Here is a 12,258-nt window from a genome sequence, read left to right as displayed (position 1 = left end):
GCAATGCAATAGTCCTTTTCTATATTAATACTCTTGATCACATTATTGGGTTGATAGTTTATTCATGCCTACTATTTAATGTAATTTTTTTATGTAAGGTGCGAACTGCACTTTGCGCACCTTACGTGCGGACAAAATATAATATGTTGGATCTAATCTTACCAGTCGAAAACAAATCAATCATAACAATCTAAGGTGAAACTGGATCATAAATGATCCATCATTAAATCTAAAATAGGATCCGACAACAATTAATCTCCCCCTCTTGCGAACAATTTCAAAAAATTTGTAGTCGACTTCCTTCCCCTTCGAAACTCAATCGAAGTTGTCTAGTGCTTGTTGCATCTGGCCCAGCGTTCGAAACTCACTCAACTTCCACATCGCATGTTCAAAACTAGGCGAAGTTGGTTTGAATTTTTTTCCAGTCTGTTCGACAAAAACAACTTGTTGCCTGCTTCCTTCGAGTCGCATTCAAAGTCCTTGCACAATACTCGACGTCATACTTCATTCTCCCAAATAAATTTGAAATTTGGTGAGTTTGAAAATTTGGAACCCTAGAAATAACGGTTGTTATTTCCATTAAATTTAATTAATTAATTTTTTGAAATCTTATCCCTGGATTTCACTGTTCAATGATTTTACCTTGCAATTTCGTCAAATTATTTTAATTTCATTAATTTTGGATTTTTGGTTTTGTTAGTTAAAGTTTGATTTTCCATAAATAGCTATAAAAGTCCGTTAACCTTTTGGAGTTACTCTTAGTATTTTTGGATAGACTTCGATTCGACGAACGCGTAGGCAAAAACCATTTGTGAAACCGAGTTAAAACGAAGGAGAAATAGGTAAGGAAATGAAGGATATTTTTGTATATTGGATCTTCTATAAATAGAAGGTCCCAGATTGTTGGAAGGGGGACCTAGCCATTTTTAGAAAAGCAACCCAGTTGCACAACTCGAGTCACTAATCAGACCTGCGACATCGAACTAGTTTCTAGGCAACTTTTCCGACAGCTTTCTTGGCCAAATCCGGTGGCTTCAAGCGACGCCACCACTGGTAACAACTCAGCGCCACCCCACGATCATTTCCCACCCAGAATTCTCAACGTTGGACCGTCGTACAATGTGTATCGATGCTCGACGTTTTCTAGATTTTCAATGCTGGGGATTGGCTCCTTTTTCAGCCACCCTGACAACACTCACCACCAGTCCACCACCATTCGACAGCTCTTGGTCCCAAGAACAAAACCCAAGCTACAGATTAGACGTTGAATCTCCGACGAGTCCACAACGAGGTACACTATTTTTCGGCAATCCACAACTTTGACGGTGAAATTCGAGGTTCTCCGGCCAGTGTTACACTCCGACGGAGGTATAAAAATTGTTGTACTCTTCACAAGCTTCATTTTGACATACACGTTGCCAGAAGCCTGATGTCCCTACTTCTTAATTTTTACACACTCAAGTGGAGTGTTGTAGTTAATATTGATTAGGAATGTGATTAGTAAACTAGTGGCTCGTTTACTAATCTGTAATCAGAACGAGGAGAATTGAATTGAAGATAAATTGAATTAAGAAGGAATTGAATTGATAAGGAGTTGAAATGAGGTGGAGTCAGAATCATATTCATGTTTAAGTTGTTTACTAAAACTTAGTAGAATCAGAGTATGATTATATTGATTCATATAAGATGTTTACTAATTCAATTGATCGGAATATAAACTGATGTGATTACTAAAATGCCCTTATTCTAAGTAAATAATTTTTATGCCAATAATTCTTTTCTTTGTGTTTTTATTAAAACTCTAATTCTTTTGTATTGTTTAAAACTTTGTGAAAAAAGCTTTAAAACACACCATTAATTATCTTTCAGTTTTATTTTTGAATTAATTATCTATCAGTTTTATTTATGAATTAAGTACCTAAAACTTCCCTACCTTTTGAGTGTCATTTCAAATTGGTTTCAACATTTTTAAACATTCCAAATAAGTACCCAACCTATTGAAAATGTCATATTCGTTAAGCCTTACTTAATGTTAACATAGATTATATTCAAAGCCCATCAATTGGGTATATCATGGTCAATATTAATATTAGTTGGCTCAAAATCCGAATTTCAAGCGTAGATTATATATTACGGAACCCCATGATCAAATAAGTATTGATTGAATTGAAAATGAACTCAAATTGAAATTACATTAGGAGGGCCATCTCCTAACAAAGAAAAGGGTTAAGGATTCAGTTAAGGTTTCAAGGAACTTGTTTCTACTCATGTGATTTCCTCATTCGCCGATTTCTCAGCTCATAAAGCTTCCAGTTCTTCTTTGTGGGAGGTAAGGATGGTGGTAGCCACATCATGATAGTCCAAAGCATTTCAACAACCTCCATGATCTTCGTCTCTATGTCGGTGACTTGAGTTGTAGGTGGAGTTGATGGTTTTGTGTTGGGTTTGGAGGTGATGGCATGATAGGGTGGTGGTGACCGTTAGTTGGTGGAGGTTATGCTTCCATGACTTTCTATAATTTTGGAGACAAAGTAAGCTCTAGCTAATTTAACAGATTTTTAACTGGAACTTGACGGATATGATATTTTCAATACGTTGAGTACTTGTTTGGAATGTTTAAAAAGATTTAGACAAATTTGAAATGACATTAAAAAAAAGCTTTTTTTTATTAGCACCCCACATAATATTGAATACACCTCATATATAAATTTAATATTAAATGACTAATATGCAATGACAATTTCAACCTCATAACACTTTTTAAAAAAATAAAAAGATTCTAAATACACCCCAAATCATTTTTTAACATGTATATCTCAAGATTATTTATTTTCTTCAACTCTCAAAGCTATTGTCACCCTCCATTGTAGAACAAAATCTTAACCAATGAACCTACAAACACGTTGATTGAAAGAAATTATTGTTAACGAATGGAACATGAAATCGACGTTTTGAAAGCTTCACATGAGATGAGACTTTATATTGAAATTGATGTTTTAAAAGCTTCATATGAGATAAGACTTTATATTTTTCATTATGCCTATAACTGCGTTAAGAATGCTATCAAATGATCATGTTGTGCCTGAGGGATATCTGTGATATGAGTGACTAGAACACCAAGAGATTTGACATGATCATTTTCGTGCCGATGCTGGAGAGAAATACAAGAATTTTACAATGTAGCCTTTAGTTATAAGCCTAGCAAAACACAACAAAAACCTAACATCGGCCTCCCTAACCTAGCCATGCAGTCACTTTTCATCGATTTAGATTTGAGCGTTCATTGTTCCAGATCATATGGTGGGGGCTGTATTTGCTGTGAGAGACACAAATACAAAGGGGAGGGATTGCTCAAGGTGTATTTTGGGTAGAAAACTTTGATTCCTAATGTAGCCTTCGACCCATAGTCCAAATACCACGTCTTTATAGGTAATCCAATTCCGGGGAATTTAGGAATTGGACTCTGGATATTGGGTGGACCCCACCTAATTTCTGATTCCCCTAAGTGCCAGTAAACACTAGAATGTTTTGGAAGGACTGCAATTCCGTTCTCCCCATTCAAACCCTGATTGGTAAAACACGCCACAGATGTAGAATCCAATAATATTTGGAGATAAAATCCCTTTATGACCAGAAAGCCCCCCTCTATCTAAATTTTTCCTTTCAACATGTTTAAACTATAAGAGTCTAGTTTCTTTCTAAATCATCCTGGATGCTCATTGCTCTAATGCTAAACCAACTATTTGGGATTCTATGTCATAAGCTAAAGCAGTCCGGTGGTACAAACCGAAACATATATGCAAAATCGTTTTGTTGTTAACACTGAGCGCGAGTTGATAAGGCGAACTCATGTGTGTGCTTCCACAAGCTGCAAACAATGTCATAATGATGGTAAGAATCAACCAATGTGTCAAAAACAGAAAAGATGGTTCATATCATCCTCAATTCATACTCCAAGCAAGGATTCAACATTAACTAAATATATCAAACGCCTCTACGATGCAGCAAAAACACAAGAAGACAGAATTGCCTAAATTCCAACTCCAATACACTTCTCTCTTTTCCGAATGAAACATTGAATGGAAATCTAGCAGACCTGACTATTTTAAAGCGTCGTTCCCCAGTGATATATTTGATCAAACAAACACAGGTTACTGCTTTTTCTCTTCAGCTTTCTTCGGCTGAAAGAAACAAGCAAATGGAGTCGTGAGGAAGATAATATAGTATAACAAATAAATCCTTCTAGGCCTGAAAGTGAAAGTGAAAGATCATTTAAAATAACCAAAAGAGAGGTCTTCAATCCTTCTATATAAAAGCAAAGGTATGATGCAGATGCAAAAGGCTACGGAATCGTCTTCCAAAGGCCTTGAAAGGCGCACACACAAACACATACAAAATGCAAGAAGCATAAAATTGAAGTCCCCTGGGCAGTGTAAGGAAATGCCGCCAAAGCATTCGATGGCCTTTAAGATGAATAATCCATAAAATATTATAAAATATTGACCAATTTTGACAGACAAATAAGGATTTGGATGTGAACCGGTGATGCAACAACTATGATTTGATATGAAGAAGTGACTGGGGTGCTTTTTAGATAACAAATCCCAACAACTCCGGTTCCCCAAATTCTTGCTTCACCTTGAAAATATGTTAAGGCAAAATTTCATGCACTTTCCATATTCCGGTAATAGTAAACACCAATGGTATTTGATGCACAAGACACAAATAACACACCAATCGTAAAATATGAAAACTGTGATCAAAATTGAAGGTAAAGCAGATCAATTAGTATGGAAAGGCCAGTGAAGCCAATCTGAACTGTAATGCAAAACCAAAATGAAGGCATATATAAACATTGTCAACCATTTGGTTAACCACAGTGGTGAAGAGATACCATCACGACTCATTATTACAATCACCATGGACCATGCCTCATGTCACGAGTCATGAGTCTTACTTCCCATTTCAGAACAAAATGACCCTGACTGTACTATCACTATCAAAACCCACAAGCATATATAAGTCACGAATGGAAGCTTGAACCAGTCATGAGATGAAAGAAAAGGTATGTAAAAACTTATACCACCTTTATCTTATTGAATACGGCTTACGGGGAGAAAAAGGTACATGAACAACAAAAACCCAGCACAATGACACCAAAAGCTGACCCAAGGCTTTCGGAAATCATGATTTGTATGCAATTTTTAAAACAAACGTTAAAGAAAATGCTATATAAGTGTCAGTATCAGTGTCAAAACTACCATAATTTGGAATTATCTTTCTGGGGTTCAAAAATTGAATAATTTTCAAGTTTTAATTACAATTTTCTTTCATTTCATCTGAAATTCAGCAACAGACAGTCACCAAACGGAAAATGGGAAAATTAAAAGAAGCCCAGCGAATTTTTTCATCGATCAACCGAATGATTATAAATGAAGCTGGGAGTCAGTTGTGAGTAACTAAGTGAAGAACTTCAGTGTGGAAAACATACACTATAACGTGTGATGTGTGTGTGTGTGTGTGTGTGTGTGTGTGTGTGCATAGATCGTTATGCACTGCATGCAGCAAGGATAGCAATCAACAATGGTGATAATATTTACATCAATCAAAAGAATAGCATAATTACAAGTTTCAAGCAATGCACGTTACATGTTCGACGAAATGCCAGACAGAAGAAGGATACATTCGCTAACACACAAAAGCACTTGGCCCTTAGGAGTAAAATGTAAGTTCTTTTACCTTGGTTCCGGGGGCCGGTTGGTGGAGCTCGTCGGCGGGGATAATAACGGGCCAGGACTCGCCAGCGTCGCGGAACATCTGCTCGGTCTCGAGGCTCTGACCCTTTTCGAGGATCATGTTGCGGATGTCCTGGGCGGGAGTGGCGGTGGCGTCGTAGACCTGCTCGACGCCGTTGACGAAGGTGACGGTGATCTTGGGGGGCTGGTCGTCGGTGCGGCGCTTGACTTGGACGGCGCAGGAGGGGTTGGACTCCTTGGCCTTGCGGGCGTTGCACTGCGCCAGGAACTCCAGACACGACGCCGTTCGGGGGTCCAAGGCATTGAACTCGATCCTCACTCTCGATAGGAACTTCAACATGATTTCTGACTGATTCTCTCTTTGTTTCTTTGTTTCTCGATAGGAACTTCAAAATCCACAAGCTTATCAGTCAAGAATGGAAGCTTAATTAAGTCATGAGAAATAAAGGAAAAAATATGTAAAAATTTATACCACCTTTATCGTATTCAATACAGCTTACAGGGAGAAGAAGTGAAAAATTGATGGCGAAATTTCTTTTGTACATGAACAACAAAAACCAAGCACAACGACACCAAAAGCTGACCCAACACTTCTGGGAATCATGATTTCTTTGCAATTTGGTATCAAAATATCGGTATTCAAAACAAGATCATAAAGAAATTTCAATACAAGTGTAAGTTCCTCTTTTCAAATTTCAAATCCAAATTTCTTTCATTTCATCTGAAGTTCAGAAGAATAGACAGCCAGCAGAGGTAAAATGGGGAAATCAAAAAGAAGCCCAAGAAATCTTTTCTTCGATCAACCGGCCGCTGCGAGTAAATACGGTGAGCTTTGAGTAACTAAGTGAAGAAATTGAGTGTGAAAAGCATACACGAGAAGTGTGTTGTGTGTATCTGTATATATGCGTACAAAAGACAAGAATCAAAAATCAAGAGACAGCGACAGAAACAAAATCCAAGAGCAACCCACATGAGAAAACATCTATATCAACAAAACCCAACAATCAAAACATGAATTTTACACAACTCAACAACTTACAGCTGCCATGCACTTCATTATGCCTAAATTCCAACAATTAAATTAAAAAAAAAAAAAATCTGGAAATGACAGTCAGAATAAAGCATAAATAATGGGGAGAGAGAGAGAGAGAGAGAGAGAGAGAGAGAGAGAGAGAAATCACCTGAAGAGATGGGGACGATTACGTTTTGGGGTTTTTCCAAAACCCTACTACTACACTACTTACAGAGTGAGAGATGACAGAGATAATAGCAGCAGCCAAATGTCAAAACATATAAAAGGCAAGACAATGCCACTGTTGTTGAGTGGCAACATTGTAAATTGGCGAGGGTGTTTTTTTCTTCTTTTTTTTTCTTTCTTTTTTTCTTTTTTTTATGCAATTGGCGAGGGTGTGTAAGGGGGCGGGAGATGTGTAAAACATTATGTTTGGATAAAGAAATTTAAGATTATTAAGGAATTTTAAAATGACGAAAATTGAAATGACATAATTTTATTTTTTAAAATTTATGAATTATCTTGTTTGGTTAACCTAAAAAAAAATGAAATTGAATATGAAATTTTTTATTTTTAAACTTCAATCATAGAAATTAGAAAATGACATATATTTACCTAGAATTTAAACTTGGGAATTGGAGGTTCCAAAGTCCAAGTTTTTTATTTTTTCCTACGCGAAAATTTTAAATTTCAAATTCTAAGTTTTTTTTTTTTTTTTTACGCGAAAATTCTAAATTTTTATGCTTATGAATCTAAACAAGAAAATTAGTTTATATCGATTTATAAATTCTTATTTTTATCTAAATTTTAAGTTTATTTTTTTTATCCAAATATAGTGTAAGTTAGAAGGGTGGTAATTGGCAAAATCATAAATACTCAATTCGGGTCGTTCTACAAACGCCCATGAGTGCAAATTTGGGTTAGACTTTGTTAGGGTAGAGGAAGAGAATAACCTTGTCAATTACTTTTGTATCCCTTTGTCTAATGACCAATAAGCCCTTACCAAATAAATGAAATTTATATTTAAAGTATTTTTTTTTAGTTAAAATTGTCCATGAGATTGTCATAAGGAAAATTTTATTTAAACCTATGTAACATATTTCTACACTCAACTTAAATGTCAGATGTTAATTGTCTTTTTTACCCTAGTGCATAATTCTCATCAAGTACCAAATGAATTAATAATAATATATCGATAAACTCACCCATTATAATTAAACGTTACCATGACTCCTTGTTTATCATACGTTCATTCCAACTGAAACCCTAATAACTTTTATAGAGAAAAACAAGTTTTTTTTTTATAGTTGGATACTAATTTTGAACTTTTGAATCCTCTAACTAAAGTGTGAATCGATTTATGGAAATTTTTTGTTCATTTGATTTCGATTTTTTTTTTAATTTTAGAATATGAGTATTTGGGTTTCAATTTTTTTCGTCAATCCCGGTGTAGTTTGAACTTTCTACAACAACCGTAAGCAAAAAAAAATTACGACTTTGTTGCTGTTTGTGGGATTTTCTAAAGCACATCTCTATGAATGTCGTGTTTGTTTCAATATTGAGTGTAACTATTGGTGTGTTTGTTTCAAGTACAGAATTATCTCTACTAAATAATAAAACACTCATTGTTAACCAAAATCCTATGAAATTACCAGTTTAACCCTCTAATTAAAACAGAACATGAATAAGAAATGTGGAGCAGAAATGTAATTTCACACAACCAAATTTTGCTTTTTTTTTTTTTTTGGAGTTTTAACAAAAAACTCGCTATATTGTTCACTTTAACGAAAAACCACATTTTTACACTAAAAAGTCAAACCTGGTAGGTACTATTCACTTTACCCTTTATTTTGTCCTTAGCGTTAAAACTCAAAGTTTTCAAGCCCTTTTCATTAGTTTTTTTTTTTTTTTTTTTCCAAAGTCTCACCTACATATAATCCTAACATATCTCTAATTAAAAAAAAAAAAATTTTCACTCCCACATTCTCTATGACTGTGTAACAACCCGTTCCAAATTTTACGTTTTTATTTTATTTTAAAAGCGTGAATTTACGAAATTGCCTTAGAGGTAAGGACTTTGACTTCTGTTGACCATCGACTTGAGAGATGTGGGGCTTATTCTTTTAGCATATCCTCGTAGTACTCATTGGTACGAACGTATAGGCGAAAGCCGTTTGCGACTCCGGATTATAACGGTATAGTTATGGACGTTTGAAATTGGTTATTTAAATATTTGAATTCTCACCTTGTGGGATTAGTGGACCAATTAAATTAAAGGAACCAATTAGAAGAAGAAGGGAAGCTTGCAGCCAAGCAAAAAAAAAAAAAAAAAAAAAAAAAAAAAAACGGGGGTAAAGCTTCCCGTGCACCCTTACCCGCACCACCGCGAGTCCATTTTCCAAGGCCGATTCCGGCCAACTCCGGTGGAGTTTTTCGATGCCACCACCACCATCTTGAAGCTCTCATTCCCCTCTACAAAACCCATCCAAGAACCACCTTGATTAACCATGGTATGGGGCGGTTTAAGGTCACGAAAGTTGACGAAAATCAATGGTGCTCCGGCCACCCTTTTCGATTTTCCGGCAAATCGACAAAGCGATGGCCGATGCCACCACTTGGGCTTTGTAGCCCATCATCCCAGGAGCAAAACCCAACCAACCTTGACCCCGTTGGACCACCGTAGACGAGGAATCGACGTCGGGAAGTTTTAGGCACCCGCCGGCTTTGTGGGCAAAATTGACCATCTTCCGTCCACTTTTGGACTTCGTGGCAGGTATGAAAGTTGCTCCACTAACTGAGATATTCATTTCTGTGAAGTTTGAGAATTTTTGGAAATAGTTGGATTTTCCGGCCAGTCGGGGCGGCCGACCGCCACCCGCGGCGGCGCGTGCGGTGGCGCGTGGCCAGTGGACCGCCAATGCTATTTTTAGGCTATGTCAAATGTCTTGAATTCAGTTTTGTCATTTGAATGACGTAGGTTGATAGTTGGAACCTAAATTCGTTACGATACGTTACTTGATAAAAATGTGAATCGATGATCCGACCGTTGGATCGTCACCAAAATTGGATACATTATAATACGTAATATTTAAAGATCATAGGAATTTATGAATCGGGAATCCGACGTACGGATCTTCCTGAATTGGATTTGTAAGTTAGTAAAATAAATGTTCACGGCCACTTGTTTTAGGCAATTGGCGGAGATCTGACCGTTGGATCGTAATGAAATTTTACTATGTTCAAAACAAGTAATGTCAGATGTTAATTGTCTTTTTTACCCTAGTGCATAATTCTCATCAAGTACCAAATGAATTAATAATAATATATCGATAAACTCACCCATTATAATTAAACGTTACCATGACTCCTTGTTTATCATACGTTCATTCCAACTGAAACCCTAATAACTTTTATAGAGAAAAACAAGTTTTTTTTTTATAGTTGGATACTAATTTTGAACTTTTGAATCCTCTAACTAAAGTGTGAATCGATTTATGGAAATTTTTTGTTCATTTGATTTCGATTTTTTTTTAAATTTTAGAATATGAGTATTTGGGTTTCAATTTTTTTTCGTCAATCCCGGTGTAGTTTGAACTTTCTACAACAGTCGTAAGCAAAAAAATTACGACTTTGTTGCGGTTTGTGGGATTTTCTAAAGCACATCTCTATGAATGTCGTGTTTGTTTCAATATTGAGTGTAACTATTGGTGTGTTTGTTTCAAGTACAGAATTATCTCTACTAAATAATAAAACACTCATTGTTAACCAAAATCCTATGAAATTACTAGTTTAACCCTCTAATTAAAACAGAATATGAATAAGAAATGTGGAGCAGAAATGTAATTTCACACAACCAAATTTTGCTTTTTTTTCTTGGGAGTTTTTACAAAAAGCTCGCTATACTGTTCACTTTAACGAAAAACCACATTTTTACACTAAAAAGTCAAACATGGTAGGTACTATTCACTTTACCCTTTATTTTGTCATTAGCGTTAAAACTCAAAGTTTTCAAGCCCTTTTCATTAATTTTTTTTTTTTCAAAGCCTCACCTACATGTAATCCTAACATATCTCTAATTTAACAAAAAAAAAAAAAAAAAAAATCTCACTCTCACATTCTCTATCACTATCTTCCTCTCTCCTTCTATTTCAAAAACAAAAATAAAAAATTTTCTCACACACTTTATGTGTGCCCATATGCTAGTTAGTGATTAATTCCAAGAGTTCGGACCAACCGTGTCCATTTAGTTATTAGCTCTAAACAGTCACAATCTTGAGTCTTTGAGAAGATATAATAGTTTGTAACTGCTTATTACCACTTATGTAATGAAATCAAATACTAACCAAAACTAATTAAGATGAAAATTGGTTGGGGCAATTAGAATGCAGAAGGTAGATTACCTCATTAGAATTACAAAAATTTGCAAAGAAGAAAGTTGGTCTGTGAAGAGAAGGTGATGGGATATTATTGTGCTGGTGTTGATAGCAACCCAAGTAAATGGTTTGGTTGAGACAGCATGAATTTTGGTTTGGTAGAGAGAGAAAGCAAATGGTTTAAAGATAACTTTAAATTTTGTTTTGGGAAACAAAAAAAAACTTAAAATTTTAAATTAGGTTTTCTTTTTTTTTTTTTTTTTTTTTTTTGGTAAACTGAAAATATTATTTTAGGGCAAAGGTCAAGTAAAGTTACACAGAGATCCAAACACAACTTAAGTACATAACAAAAAATTGGGCCTCAAAAGCACACAAAAAAGAGCCCAAAACAAGAAACCCCTAGGCACCTTGCAGTCCCCGACAACAAAAAGGAGACCAGATTCTGAAACTAAACTCACACAAATGGCAGAAGAACTCTCAAAGAGAGAGAAGTTTTCTCACCAAAACGGGAGAGAAGAAGTTATCCATTAGGCTATTTTGCCTAGGCAATTTTAAATTAGGTTTGGAATGGTAGTTTAATAAATTTTGGTTTAAAGAGATATTAATTCTTTAATTAAAAAATAATAATATGGGCGTAAAGAGTAAGTTGAGTGTAGAAAGAGGTTATATGAGTTCAAATAAAATTTCTCTTGTCATAACTCCTCATTTTGGTCTATCAGATTGTCCACCGTCAATCATTTGGTCATTCTATCAAAAATCTCTCTTAAATTGAAGAAACCTTTAGTTCAAGTGAAGGAATTGATTTGATCAAAATACCCTTAAATTAATGGAGTTTTTCACAAAAGGACCAAAATTATTGGCGTGGATAATCTTATGGACTACTTATATTGATTTTAAATCTCAAAGACTAAAGTCAGGAGTTATGTCAATCTTAAAGAACATTTTTATTAAAAAGTGTTTAAAATATAGAACAGTTCAAATTGCAAACAATTTCAAGACCCATTGATTGAATAGTCCCAGCCACCATAAAGTCGTAAGCCTCCTTTGGTGGCTCGAATATGGGTTAGAGCATCTTTAGAGCATCTCCAAATGAGACGTCAAATTCAAAACATCAAAT

General features: G+C 35.3%; 1 protein-coding gene across 2 annotated transcripts; it reads right to left on the bottom strand.

Annotated features, from left to right (window-relative positions):
• Positions 1-3,910: 3,910 nt before the first annotated feature.
• On the bottom strand, positions 3,911-7,019 carry LOC137748799 (uncharacterized). Of its 2 annotated transcripts, none has more exons than XM_068488985.1 (3): positions 6,938-7,019; positions 5,740-6,142; positions 3,911-4,181 (listed from the first exon to the last, which is right to left on the bottom strand). In XM_068488985.1, the coding sequence occupies exons 2-3, from the start codon at positions 6,094-6,096 to the stop codon at positions 4,152-4,154; spliced, it is 387 nt and encodes a 128-aa protein (XP_068345086.1). In that variant the 5' UTR covers positions 6,097-6,142; positions 6,938-7,019; the 3' UTR covers positions 3,911-4,151. The 2 variants fall into 2 exon arrangements, with proteins under 2 accessions (XP_068345086.1, XP_068345087.1); XM_068488986.1 differs by having other exon boundaries at positions 5,740-6,158; positions 6,938-7,008.
• Between the last annotated feature and the right edge of the window lie 5,239 nt (positions 7,020-12,258).

The sequence above is a fragment of the Pyrus communis genome, chromosome 10 (genome assembly GCF_963583255.1).
Source record: "Pyrus communis chromosome 10, drPyrComm1.1, whole genome shotgun sequence".
NCBI classification, from domain to species: domain Eukaryota; kingdom Viridiplantae; phylum Streptophyta; class Magnoliopsida; order Rosales; family Rosaceae; genus Pyrus; species Pyrus communis.
This window is presented reverse-complemented; position numbering and strand designations above follow the sequence as displayed.

Bases quoted from the DNA above. Each gene is read 5' to 3' on its own strand.
- LOC137748799 (XM_068488985.1), bottom strand. From the start codon at position 6,096: ATGTTGAAGTTCCTATCGAGAGTGAGGATCGAGTTCAATGCCTTGGAC. The intron at 4,182-5,739 runs GTAAAAGAACTT...TGTTTCTTTCAG, and splicing joins AACCGGCCCCCGGAACCAAG to CCGAAGAAAGCTGAAGAGAA.